We start from the raw sequence: 15,260 nt of genomic DNA on the forward strand, positions 1-15,260 counted from the left end.
AAAATAAAATAGCATTCAGCTAAATGATTGTGCCTTAATCGCAAAAGTAATTATTCAGTATTAAAAAAATTCACATTATGTTGCAATAAAACTTATTCCCTTACACATCCAGATGAAAAGTAGTTTGAAGATATTTAAGTAAAATCATACTAATCACTTAAATTTTTATTGATGGTGGGAATCAACTTAGAAAAGGAAAAAACATTAAAAGTTTATAATAATAAATTATTCTTTGTTTATCAAGTGTTCTTAATTTTCACATGAAAATGCTTAACAAATTTTGAAACAACATATATTAATCAATTGATAGAAACAAATCATTCTAATAATTTACTAATATATGTTATTTATTTTTTTTATTTAGAATAAAAACAGAACTATTAACTGAATACTTAAGATATCCAATTTTTCATGAAATTTTTTAAGAAAAATTATGATATCCAATTTTTAAAAAAAGATGAAAAAGTAAAATTAATAATTATTTATATTAGCACTGTATAAAAAGAATTCAAGATAAGTCGCTTCTCTTTATAAGCTACCATACAGAAATGCAATTTTTTATTTTACTAGAAAAATGTAATACAGTAAGGCTAAAAGTATTTACACCATGTAACAATTTCAAATCATTAGCTCTTAAAATATCAATTGCAACCCAGAAGTAAATCAGACAGGAGTTTGTTAGGTCATAAATATTTTGATGTTGTGCGAGTTATGTTACATAATTTATATATATGTAAAATGATAAAGTAACTGTTAATAATTATACTTTTTTAAGGATTGCAATTTGTTTATTACATTTTTTTCCCTTCCTTTTCTTTCCTTCCACTTTTTTTCACAGCAAATACATGCAAGTCATAATAAACTGCAACTATATATACAAGTAATTCATGCATACTTGATAAATGCGGAATCAAACTTTTTCAAAACTTTTGAAATAATGTATGCCAAAAAAATATTATAAAATACCAATAATTTAAATACCAATAAGAGCAAAACAAATCTTCTTCCTCTTCACTGAATGAATGGCTAGATCTAGATGCAAGAAGATGTAATGGTACAGCAGAAGCAATAGATGAATTAGATGATGGTAATTCTCGTTGATTTAATGTTTCAGGTTCTTTACAGGCATTTTCCCACAACTGTCGGGCAGTGGCAATAGCTTTCACTTTAGCCTCCTATGTAGCACAAAAACACAAATTTAATAAACTATATCATCAAGTGGAAGCTATTTAGTAAATATTAATTATTTATTTAGATATTTAATCATTATCAAAAATTTATTAATCTTAAAATTTAACATGGTCTATGCACCACATACCGGAATTTTTTATTTATTTATTTATTTATTTTTTTAAGATAAACAACAAAACTATAAGCTCTTCAGAAAACTTAGAAAATCTAAATTATGTACTTATTATATAAAAAGAGGCTCAAATGTGATAATTAATATATGATTCAAAGTGAAGTGCATGCTAATAAATCTTCTATAGCATAATTATGTTTTATGATAACTAATCTGAGTTGTTAGCAAAATAACAAATTACCATTATGCTGACACAACAGCAATGCATTATAGTAGAAAATGTGAAATATATCATAATATATAATTTATTGTAAAAACTTCAAAATAATGTGAATGGTTAAAAATATATTAATATATATATAAAAGATACAAGTATATTACCATTAAAAGAAAAATGACAGCAAATTTCACAAAACTGAAAGAACATTTACTTTCACTTTTGCTTGCCTGATACCCTCCTGTCTTCTCTGCTCTTCTTTTCTCATCAATGCATGTGCTGTGCGTCTTTCTTCATCCTATACGTTTAGAAAATTTAAAGTTTTTACTGTGTATTTTTTAATATTGCAAGGCATGCATGATCACTTCTTTTGTGAAACCTGTATTATATTAAAAAGCATAGACTATTTATTACACAGAGTGTTTCATTGCTGAAAGACCCTAAATAATAATAGAATTTTTTTTTTTTTTTTTTTTTTTTTTTTAATTATACCATGTGAAATCTTCAATATACAGCATCAAAATAAATAAATGATGGAAATGACTGCCTCCTTCTTGTATGCCCATAGCAATCTGACATTCCATGTTCATAAACATTTAAATAACCAGAGGTAATTTGTGTCACCAGATCAAAACCTTAGTCCTACAGATTTTTACATAGTCCTACAGACTCAAACAAAAATTGCTGAAAATCAAATCATTGGGGGCAACATAATTTATGATTCTGCTTACCCAGCTAAGTTATCACTTTTGACTGATAACTCAAGTCAAATACCATGTAAAAGTCTTTTATCAGTTGTGTTACATCAAAGACCATGTTCATTAACATAACCATTGGTAATGTATTGTCAGTTTGAAGAACAAACAAATCAAAAGTTAAAAAATGAAATTTTGCATTTATAGATATCTTCTCTCTTCAATGCATGTGCCAGCTGAAAGATTAAGAAAACCACAGTTCTTAATTTAATAAACCAGACATTCTTTACCAGTTTCATAAAATGAATGAATGCATCTTCTCTTACACTTGCAATCCTGTGCATAGTTTGTTAGTCTAAGCATAACAGTGTTTGATCACTCAGGAGGCAACAGCTATGAATGCCATCAATGACAGGATTCACTTTCATTAATAAACATTCTGACCATGTTTATTATACTTTCCTGTTACTGAGTAATTAATCTAAATACTAAGCTTGCTCTTTTGAATGCGTATTTCATAGTATGATCTTCACTGGTTGTATAAACAGCAATCCTCCTTGTGCAAACCTGCACTATGAAGTAGAAAAGGGAAACGCAAAAAATGGAACATTATCGACTTGATGTAGTGGGAAATGCTCCCGGACAGTCTTGTAGAACACATTTTTTTTTTTTTTTTTTTTTTTTTTATTATTATTATTATTCAGAAAGCCCAAAAATTGCACTTCTCCACCTTACAATAAGATTAGCATACAATGGAATGATTTCAACAAATTACAAGTTATGCAAAAAATTCTCTTATATATCTAGTGAATATAAATTTTGTCATGAACAACTCTGTTCTGATTAATCCCCATTACTGATCTTGATTGTGAACACATATTTCACTTCTGAATTTCATGTCAAATTATAATTTTTTTTTTAAATAACCGCCTTCAGTATAAATTACTTAGTTTAATCAATTTACAATTCAATTTTTTTTTTCTATTCGAATATTCAAGATTAAAACCACATACTTAAAAGAACAGTTTACATCTGTCCAAGCGACCTGCAGCGAGCACTTCGCTACGACTACTTTGACAATATAAACACCCCCTTCATCCGAATAGAAATGTATGGGAGATGAGTCAGTGAGTCCATTTCTACTTTGAACCAGTTGAAAATCTATCCACGAACTCCGAGCAGTGTTCACAGAGACGTCGTGCCAAATTTTTTCGTCATATAGAAAATTCCAAAATGGAGCAATAATTTAACTATTGCATTTTTTAATGCATATGCATTTTGTGAAGTATTATGGGATACTTCACTACCTGAATATTACGACCATTGTTTACTAATATCTAAATATAACGTGGGTATAACTACTGATCAGAATGAATTTAGGTTTTTGATATTGTAGAAAACAAATAGAAGAAAATTAAATTAGGGTATCAGATTCAAAATATTTATTTTAAACATATTTATTTCTAAATTTTTGTTAAGCAAAAAGCAGTTAAATTATATGTTATTCAAGTACCCAAAAAAATAATTCAACTAACCAATAAAATACAGTTTTTAATTTAAAAAATAAGTGAAAAGGCAAACATTTATTTTATTTTGTAGATATAAATTTTGAAAACCAGTTTCTACTCATGGCCAATTACATCTAATAAAATATAATGTAAATTTTTTAAATTTTGTTTTACATACTTTCCTTTTTATTTGAAGCACAAATCAGATTTTATTTACAAACGATCAGTCGGAAGTATTAAAATAAAAATCGCTGACAGAATGCTAATGAGACTACTATTAACATGTTAAAATTTGAGGGTGCTGAAGAGTTCAAGCAAAAGATTAATAATTTTTGCTCAACCTCATACACAGAAAATGGCCTCAAACACTTCTGGAATAAATATGCTGATTGTGCATTTTGGCACTCTAATAAATATTGCAGAGAACTGTAAAAGTCACCTGTCCTCAGAAATCGAAATGCTATTTGCATTTAAATTTTGAGCATCTCAAAAGAATGGGGTTTTTTTGTAGGGGAATAAGTGGAGTGGCCATTTCCAATAAAGTTTCAAATTATCCTTAACCCATTCTGATGAAGTTTTTGTACCTTTGGATATCCTCACCCCGAAGTTCATTTAAGAATTGATTTAATGCTTCAAATGCCTTGCGGCGAGCTCAACAGTCACATTTTATTTTCCTTTTCTTCTTCTTTTTTCTTTTTTTCCCCGTCAGTCTGCTCCGACTGATGTAAATAATCTATTGGAGTACAGGTCTGTTCCTTCCGTTCGAGACACTCGAATGAGGGGCTCACTGTGGGTCGCTCAGACAGGTGTAAACTGGCCTTAAAACTATAACAGTTAATCTATTTCTAAAAACTATTTCCTAAGATAGTCTGCCTGCTTTGTCAGTGAGATAAAATGATGGAATGTGTCACTCTTTTTTTCTTCTCCTTTCAGTTCTGCTCACCTCCCTTAACTTTTCATGTTGGTTTTGTCTTTGATTAAAATACAATAATAGTTATATTGTTCAGTTGAGTTATTCTGGTTTAAGAATGGCTGCTGAAATGTGCCATTCTTTATCATTTCTTTGATTCTTTCTCTAGTCTTAGATTCTTTATTATTTCTTAAAATTCTTTATCACTTCTTACAGATATTGAACACCTCAGAGTTATTAACAAAACCAAAGCTTTCTACAGAAACATCTACTTGGAAAGAATTCAAAATAGGTATTATCACACGTAAAAATAAAAATGCTGAAATCATCACTGAAATAGATGAAATGTTTAAAAGATATACTGAATGTTTTCTGAATTTACTCAACATTAACCAGATACTAAGCAATATATCAGGTTTTAATAAGTTTCCTACCACCAAATATTGTCTGTGCAAACAGTTCACATTGCCATGTTTAATCATATTTTGCCAAAGAATTTTTGGCATCTGAAAGAAAAAGACTTGCTTTAGAACATTGTGTTGCGAAATTTGTAAAAAAATATTCCTATCATAAAGTACAAGGTGTCTGAAATGGAACTATGATGCTACCAGATTTCATTTACTTCCAGTTCTGTTGCAAAAAGTCAGCTACAGAATGTCACCAAAACACACGTTCAGCTTTAGGTACTAATGTTGTATTATATGACATTGTGAAGGTTTGGTAAAGTTAAAAAAAAAAGGCTTATGACATTCAAGAAGCACAGTGCTCAGGCTGGCCTACTGATGTTGATGAGGTCCGCCTGCAAGAAGATTGGAATGAAACCACTTGAGAGCTTGCTGAAGAGTTAAACGCTAGTGCCATGGCCATTAGCTGCACTATGTATCACATAAACTTGAAGTACAAGTTTAATTGCTGGGTCTCATATGAGCTGACTCCAGATGAGGACGTGTTCGGGCCTGCACTAATGTGCTCAAATATCAATGCAAAATTCAGAACAGAGGAATTCAGAACTGACACATATAATTTATTCGTGGACTTTAAAGCAGCATATGACTAAACTCACCTATAAAACTGCTGTGTATGAATTTAAAATTCCTGAAAACTAATTAAGGTAACAATACTTACTATGATAAAACTTCTTATGTAAAAATCAAGGGAAATATTTCAAGCTATTTTCATATTAGTATTGAAATAAAATAAAGTCACTCTTGCATGTCTACATTTTAACCTTGCTCTTGTAAAGAGAATTTGTGACTGCAGTTTAAAACTGTGAGACACTATTTTTGAAGGTTTTCACAAATTTTAGCTAATGTAGTTGACACAGACCTAATTTTATAAACTTCTCTCAAAAGCTTTATCTGGCTCTTATGAATGCTTCAGGACATGTTGGCTTAAAAACTAATACAGATAAAATGAAATTTATGACCATTTATGGCCTAAATAATGCCTAATTCTACCTTTTTTAAAAAACTGCTCAGGTCAGACCTGTGAAAGAATCAAAATGCACATGCAGTTAAAATTAGATTTAAAATAAAACAAGTTTGGTTTATATGCATGTTAAAATACTAAGATCAGTTTAAATTTGCAAAAGTAGATAGCATTATCTAGTTCTTAAATTAGCTGCAATAAGGATATTACTAATATACAGGGAAGAATCGTATCTACAAATTGATGCCTCAATATCTAAAATCCCACTTAATCAACAGAAATGCCAAAACATTATTTAATAAAACTATCATGTGAACCAGCTTAGCATATGCTTCAAAGATCTGCAAACTGACTCCCCCCCCCAAAAAAAAAACTCTCACCTCTTTATAGGAAAAAAATAACTGTTAAAATATTTAGTCATAAGCCAAAAAGGAAGTAGAATGCACAGAAAACCCAGATTAAGACATTTATAGGACATTAAGAATGATTTAACGTAAATATTCAAACTTGAAAGCCAAACCAAATGTATAATGTACTGTAAGAATTCTCTGAAAACATGTATGTCCATTATGGGCTATTGTGCCACTGAAGATGATTATGATTCACTTCTCTTCAGGAATTAATTTGAAGAACAGAATGAATTTATTGCTTATTATGGATTCATTTCTATCTTCAGTCTGGTTAATCAACTAATGACACCAGCTTAAAACAGCTTAGTGCAATAAAACCAAACAAGGATTGTCAGATATTTACAAGAAGGAGGTGATCACTTTTTTAATGCAATACATTGATTTTATTGAAGTATGTTCTGTTCAAAAGTGATTATCTGTATTTTATGTCTAGAATAAACAACAATGCAGGACCTCACACAAGTGAAACATTCCATATTTCTGTTTAAGATATGTAAGAAAAGATTTTTACCAATAATTATCTTTTCTAGAATTAAAGCAACAATTCCTAGTTTGCAAAACTAATCTTCTTACCCCAGAAATAATAAAAATTATTTAATTAGTATGCATGTATACATAAGATACTTAATGTATGAAGTAATAACTTTTTGAATAATTGATTATACATAGTGTGAATCTAGGAATCAAATAGCTAATAGAAAACTATGAAGCAAGCATTAGCTAGTTAATTTAAAGTGTTAGAGATGTTAAATATTAGACAGCATGCTTAGATAATAATGAAAATTAATAGTTATAAAAGATATTATATTAACAGGATTATTATAATTTGGATTCCCTACTTCAGCTATTAATGATAACTTCCACAGAAAGTAACTTAAATTTTTCAACTGGATATTGACATCACTATACTGTCTTATCCTCCTACCATTATATACATTATTATTATTTTTTCATTTTAATTATTATTGTAAATACATGAAGTATTGAACAAGTTGTGCATACTATGCAGGCATATCCCAAAACTCAGTTCCTCAAGATTTATAAATTCCTTCCAATGTCTTCGGGTATAAAGATGATTTGATATAAAGTTTTCCTTTTTTATAGGCCTATTTCTTCAAAAAAATTTTCTTTCATAAAACTATTTTGGCTCTAAATTATACAGGGTGATTCAGAACTCATGGGACAAATTTTGATGGGTGGCAGAGGACACTATAGCAAATATTTCTTTGTATCGAAATACATGGGAGCATGTAATACATTAACGCATAAACTCAAGTCATGAAAGGAAACAAACAGTTTACCTATAGTAAGGATAGTCAATCTTTAACAGTTCATATGTCAATTTTTTCATTTTTTATTCAAATGCACCACACAATTTTTATACCCCTTTTCAGCCCTTATGAAATATCATAATATGGATACATAAAATGATTTATTATATTGTATAATGTATTATAGATGCTTTTAGCAGTTTTAAATAAAAGGATTTCATATAAAGGTTAGCATTAACTTTCACCTTGCCTGCATCTAAAAAAAATCCTAATATCTCTACAAAATGACAAGTCAATCATTCTTTTGAAGCGACTAAAAGTAGTTCTGTTATTTTAATGCACCTTCTTTTCACACTGACATCACTCCAAACGCCCGAGCATTCAGACATCGGCAGGTCGCCCGAATGCCTAAATAATTTCTCACTTAGTGCTTTCCCCCCCCATCGAGTTACTGTATTGCTCATTGCTTTCAAGAGTTGTTAAATTATAAGGTATTTTTCCCGCCTTCCTAGCCTGCCTTCGTGGTGTAGTGGTTCTGCACGCTGGGCCAGTATTTCAGAGGTCCACGGTTCAATTCCCGGCGAAGGTGATTGCTCATTTTTCATCTTCCCTGCATCCAAAAAAAATCCTGATGTCTCTACAAGTGGCTCCCAAACTAAAAAAGGGTTGCGGATGATGACTCATCACACCCAGGATTTGGTGATTGGGTCCCCTAAAAAAACCCAGTTGCACTTTAAAAGGGAGAGTATATAAGGTATTTCTCCTGCCTTCTTAGCATACCTTCGTGGTGTAGTGGTTTTGCACACTGGGCCGGTATTCCAGAGGTCTGTGGTTCGATTCCCGGCGAAGGTGATTGCTCATTTTTCATCTTGCCTGCATCTAAAAAAAATCCTAATATCTCTACAAAATGACAAGTCAATCATTCTTTCGAAGCGACTAAAAGTAGTTCTGTTATTTTAATGCACCTTCTTTTTCCTTTGTTTGCCGTCAATGTTTAGCTATTGATGCCCGAAATTGCAATCCTGTCCCAAGGGCGAACTTCACACGAGGTGAAAGCATCACAAGACTGAAGTTGTCGCTTTACTTAAGCAGGTTATTGTTAGCGCCGTAGTATTCAATTTGTCATGGGGGAGGGAAAAGCATTCCAAGAGCAATTCGTATACACGAGCATTTTCTATGTTTAAGGAAAAGAGATCTGGTCCTCTCTCGATGCAAAAGAGTTAAACAGGCTTCTGCAACGCATTTCTTTTGTTAAGCCTGTAATGTTTGGAGTTAAATCAGTTAAAGAAAGCATTTTTTAAAAAAATTCTTAATTAATTCCACTTAGTTTATTTTTAATCATTTCTGTTGATCAAAATGCTTGTTAACTTCTGTACATTGCTTCAAAATGACAAATATAACTCAGCAAATTTCTGTAGTTCTGGAAAATGGTCACAAGGCAACAATTGCCAGAAATTAATTTATCAGAAGCAATGTGCTGTGCTGCAAAAAAACACTTGCAGAATTCTACATGCAGAGGGTATTTTTCATTTTCAAAGTTTTAGTTCTGTGAAAATGGAATAGATGTAATAATTCTTCGTGCCTTACACAAGGTCAAAATGAACATCTCCCTCTCTAAACATAGTTACCATTTGCAATCCTCCTGTTCCATGCACCTCTGTTTTCTCGGCAGTTGTGAAATCTTCCAAGGTGGGTGACAACAAAGTTGCAAATGGCACTTTCTTACAGATGCATAACGTTAATGGGTGGCAATCCATTTACTACCTTCTACTACTCTGCTGGCAACAATACAAACCAATAACTCTGTTGATACTTCTAAGTATGTATTATTATTGTTGGTGAATGCAATATTGGGCAATTATTGTAAGAACTGCTGTAAAGAAGCATTTGTCAATTATGCTGTAATTAAATAACTTGTTTCCTTTCATGTCTTATTTCTTATGTTTATGCTTTAACATATTACTCGTACCTATACACTCCTGTAAGAAAAGTGTTATAATGTGTTCAACCACCTTTAAAATTTGTTCCATGAATTCTAAATAACCCTACATATGTACAAAGATTAAAATTAAATAAATATATTTTGAATTAAAAAGGCACAAATTTGCATGCTGTAATGTTTTAAGATTATAAAACTTTGAGCTATTAATACAGTCTACTTTAAGAAACAGTCATAAAGAACCAAAAGGAGGTTGATATGTTTTTGGACTCACAGTTACCAAGTATCTGGGCAAAGCCTTTGAAAAACTATCAAAATGTTGGCAAAAGATCATAGATTTAAGCAGTGATTAATACCCACATTAAAGGTACTAGTTTTAAGCTTGTTTTTTCCCCTAACTTTAATAAGAACATTTTTTTATAGAAAACTTTCATAACAATGAGATATTATCATTATAAAGCAAATGTAAAATACATTTGCATAAAATTTGCATCTAAACTCTTCAAAAACAGAAGTGGTCTTTTTTTATAAAAAATATCACATAGGGGTGGGCAGAGGATTACACATTCTGTTAAAGAAATTTATAGCATCTCATCATTAATATTAAATATTACTCATATTGCTTCAAAATGAAACTGAGATTTACGCTGGATTAAAAAAAAAGTGTTTAATTACTGTAATTGTTTAACATAATGAAAAATCACCCTAAAGTAGAAAGGAAAGTAATGGGACGATAAAACTATATCAAATATTACTTTCTGTATGAAAAACAAAGATTACAAAACTCTTCATTAGCTCTCTTTTGGAAATTTTTATTTGTTGATTATTATTTAATATATGAATTTTTTATTCCTTAAGAAGACTGTTCTCTATTTTTTCCTCCCTTTTTAGATAAAGTTTCAATTTCTCATCTGTTTTTAAAAAAATTTCATATTTTGCCAGACCATTTTTTATTTTTCTGACTTCTTGATTTTCTAGTAAATGGGAACCTTGACCAAGCAGTACACATTTGTCGTAATGATTACTTATTATTTAATGAAATATAACAGAGAAGTACACTACGCACAAAAAAAAGGGGGCAGATCTGTATCTCCCGTTCTAATGGGCCGATTGACGAAATTCAAATTGCATTTTTCATGTGTTGAGAGTGCGATTTAGGATACATATTAGATTTATACATAGCATTAGTCTAACATAGGTTTTTTGACACAAAATTGTACTTTTTCTGAAATAATATATCAATTTTTTTTTTTCATATTTCGATTCTATGACTCAATTATGCCTAGATATTTTGTAATTTTCGGTTTATGGAGGAGTTTAAAAATTTATCTTGGCATCATTCATTCTTTCAAATAATTTTAACAAAGTGCAAAATAACGAAGATGTGGCTTAGCCATATTTTCGTTATTATTGCTTATATTAAATACGACAAACTTCAAAATGTGCTAAAATGTAATTTCACGTATATCTCAGGAAATTTTGAATAAAAAAACTAATTTTTGGCAGGTGTGCCTAGAAATACATCTACTTTAAAATGATGTTAAAAATTTTATTGGTTATAATACAAATATTGTTTCAAAAAATTTATAAAAAATACTTAAAAATACAAATTTTTAAAATAAATTAAAAAAATTGCAAATTATATTTGGATTAAGCCTAAATTTCGAATTCTGGAAGAAGGAATAGAGTAAGTTTAATCAAAAAAAAAAGAGATATATTAATAAATATACATAAATTCAATTAACATTGAGGAGCTAAAACTTTGAGAGCTTATTTTTTAAAAACTACTCGTGCGATTTTTACAGAACTTTTAGCATAATTTGAGTTGTAGAATCGAAACATGAAAAAAATTGTCATTTCAGAAAAAGTTGGATCTTGCGTCAAAAGACCTATATTAAAATAATGCTATGTATAAATCTAATACATATCATTAAGGCGTGCTTTTGAGACATGAAAAACACAAGTTGAATTTCGCAAATCGGCCCAGTAGAACGGGAGATATAGAACTTTTTTTTTCTTCGCAGTGCACTTGTTAGCACAAATGTGAAACCAGTTAAAGACCTAAATCACATTTTAGATGAATACCCCTATTATTTCTCCAGCTTTATAGAAAAAAGACAAAACTCCACTAGTTGTTCATCAGCATAGTACTACTCAACTGTTCATTAATTTAAAATCCTGTTTACATTTCTCCCCTTAAGATCAGGTAATTAACAACTACAAAAATTTAAGTGCCAGTATTATTCACATTAAAAGGAATACTGCTTGAATCTTGGGATACACCAGCATTTAAATAGTTCTCAGTTTTTATAATAATCCTGCATCTTGTAAAATATTTGAAAATGTGACTTAGTTAATGGCTGTACCAAAGCTCGTCTTGTATCCAGAACCTTCAGTTGTGGAATATTATACAGGATGAGGTGACGATAATTTGGGTGTGTAGTTATAGGACAACCTTCTAAAGTTAAATCACAAAGTAATGGAACGTTGCTCACACAGTACATATCTTCAAACCTAGAAGCAATTTAACACATAAACTTCACACTGAAGTGTTGTGGGCAATATTCTGATACTTACATGAGTTTTTAAAAGCATATTTTACATTAGTAAATGGACTACTACAAAAATTGAATTTAATGAGCATTCATTATTTATAAAAAGAAATCAATGTTCTATGGTATTGAATATAGAAAGTTTCATAGTAAATTTAAATCTGCCCCCCTTTTTTTTGGCAAAGTAATTTTTTTTATGTAAACTCAAGTTATATGCATTTATAAAAAATTATATTCCTGCAGAAAATGAGCATTTCAGTCATTGATGAGCTAACCAAGTAAATTTCTTTTATTCATCAAGTAACCAAGTAAATATTTCATTCTTTTTTGCATGACCTACGTTTAAAGTCATGGAAAAAAGAATGAAATATTGCAGAGCATTAAGCTACAAATGGCATGCCAAAGCAATTTAAAAAATGTTAATTTTGTTAAATGTGACAGCAAAAACATGTTCATCTACAGAACTAATGTAGATTATGCAGGCCTATAATACAGCACACATAAAAAAGATTGACAGAAAGAGATTATGTAATTCTGTACAGTAATACAAATTTTAAATGCAATATATTCAAGAGTAAATTACAACATTGCATTTTTAATCAATCTGCAATCAAGCAATAACACAGTGAAAAGCTACCTGTTAAAATTGCATACATGTATATTTACACCAGAGAAATTCTCTTGAAACATACTTAATTCTTTCAGCATCAGGAAACAAAAATTTGTGCTTTTTTGTAACCAGTGCTTACATGGTAAAAATAGAAATTTGTATCTCTTGGTAACAAACACTTGCAATCATGACAAATTTGTGTTCTAGCAACACATTTTAAAATAGTTTCAGGGAAGGGGAAAAAAAATTCCATTTCATATGCAGATTTCTTGAATACATCTAGTTTTTTCCTTGGCAAATATTGCTGATATATATTCAGAAGTACTCAAGCTGGCAAATAGACAGAACTTTAATATGATTCTTTAAGCTCTCGTAACACAACATTGTGCAAGAAGTCAGTCTATTAAGAATGAATGATTCTGAACCATAATAAGATACAAGATATGGCATGTATAGAAGAATAAAAAGCTACTAGTACATTAAGTAAGATATTTCACTAAATTTCTCATAAAAATAACTATTTGTTTATATTCTACATATGAAATTTTGCAGTTTCTCTTTTACTTATATTACAAAACATGTAGGGATTGAGGTTAACAATAAAGCAAACAAACTGGTCCTTAAAGGTACAATCGAATTTCCTATTAGCTGGCAACTCACAGGATCAAGGCTTTCGTCTATTACCAAGGCATGTCTACTAAATGAGAATGCACTGGTCTTCAGCTTTTAAGGTCTGAGAATCCTGAAGCTGTCTATTAGCAGGAAATGTTGATTAAAACAGATTTAATTGTATTAACAATAACTCAATTTATTGTAAAAAAGTTCCACGTTTTAAATTTTAATCTCTCCCCCTCTGAAGAGTACAATTCATTTAATTTGAAAGTATATGACCATAAAGTTCACATCAATATAGCAATAAATAATAATATACTAATATAGATAAAAAGCCTTAAAAGTAAAATTTATTCTATTTATGTATAATGAAGCTGCACATAAAATTATAAATAATAAAATAATTATTCATTATCTATAATTTAATAAACAATTAAGAAAGCATAAAATTAATTTGTTATATATATATTTACCCTTCTATTGAATTTTGTGATAAATAAAGCCTTTGCAAACGAGGCAACACATCCACTTCACACTGAAATAAATTGAAAATATTTAATTCTAAAAATTCAATAATCTAATTTTTAATAAATATTTGCTTCCTTAATATAACACAAAATACCTGATTAATTTCAGATGCTTTAATAGCAATTAAAATCCTATATAGTTTTCAACAGTATATTTGTTGAGATAATCATAGCATTTGACTTAGTAAGATACAGCATCAAATACAGTCAAAAGTCGTTAATCCGGACTCGTCAGGACTTCGGCGATTCCGGATTATCGATTTTTCCGGATTATAGATCATCAGTTTAAATCTGGTAAGATGGCATGCAGAAATTATAAAATTAAAAATATGAAACCGTAATTTATGAAATAAAGAACAATTATGATATAAAGGGTATCAAAATTTACAAAAAAAAAAGCTTAATATTTATTTGTTTACTTTATTAAACATTTCTTTCAATGTAAGTTGTTTAAGTTGCTTCGTTTTTTACATGATAATACATTCTCTTTAATTCTATAAACAGACATAATTTCTTGTTCAGTTACAAAGTTCCGCTGTTCAAGTCCTATAATTGCTGTGTCTACCGACTAATTTGTCAATTGAAATATTTTCATTTTCAATAACCTCTGTCACTTTCTTCGCTATCGGAAGCGAATTATAATGATGAGGAATTTGATTTAAATCATATCAAAGATGGAGTACATCGAGATGAAATACTACATTCAGTAAAGAATTATAAGCCAAATAAAATAAAAACATCTACCCTGAAGATAAGGATAGTGCTGACAGATCAACTTCCAATTCATTGCGCGCCCGCTGCAGCATTAAAGATAAACAAAGTTTAGATAAACAAACGTTAAAGTTTAGATAAACAAACGTTAAAGTTTAGATAAACAAAGGATATGCATTTATCCATTTTTTGCAGCAATTCCACTTTTTGTTTAATGAACTTCAAAATATACTTTCGCTTTGTAATCATTTACATATTAGTAAATGTATATCAGAAATTCTATTTGACATAATCGAAAGTTCAAGCTTACTTTTATAAAATTGCTCTAACAGTTTGCAAAAAATAATAAGCCGGACCCAATTCAAAGATTAAGGAACAATGCAATCTACAACATTAACTGAAATAGATAATTAGATAATTTTAGCTTACCTTATACCGTCCGTTATACTTTAAACGTGCACTTGTAAACGTATTTTGCGCACACGCACAAGCTTATTCGCAGCCGTAAAGGTCTTACGCGCATGACGCATGCGCAGAAAGTTTGTAACTTTGAGGTCCGGATTATAG

At 29.9% G+C, this 15,260-nt stretch overlaps 1 protein-coding gene across 3 annotated transcripts in view; it reads right to left on the reverse strand.

Moving 5' to 3' along the window:
- LOC118202927 (leucine-rich repeat-containing protein 49-like) overlaps positions 1-15,260 on the reverse strand; it is a 65,254-nt gene that overhangs the window by 15,567 nt on the left and 34,427 nt on the right. For all 3 annotated transcript variants that reach the window (XM_035375143.2, XM_035375142.2, XM_035375140.2), the window contains 4 exons: positions 13,929-13,990; positions 12,048-12,195; positions 1,735-1,818; positions 982-1,175 (listed from right to left, as the gene is read on the reverse strand). In XM_035375143.2, the coding sequence (XP_035231034.1) occupies positions 982-1,175; positions 1,735-1,818; positions 12,048-12,195; positions 13,929-13,990 (488 nt within the window). The remainder of the gene's footprint in view (positions 1-981; positions 1,176-1,734; positions 1,819-12,047; positions 12,196-13,928; positions 13,991-15,260) is intronic.

This window comes from Stegodyphus dumicola, chromosome 6 (genome assembly GCF_044657685.1).
Source record: "Stegodyphus dumicola isolate Sdum_Otavi_A_Nest chromosome 6, ASM4465768v1".
In the NCBI taxonomy this organism is placed as follows: Eukaryota; Metazoa; Arthropoda; class Arachnida; order Araneae; family Eresidae; genus Stegodyphus; species Stegodyphus dumicola.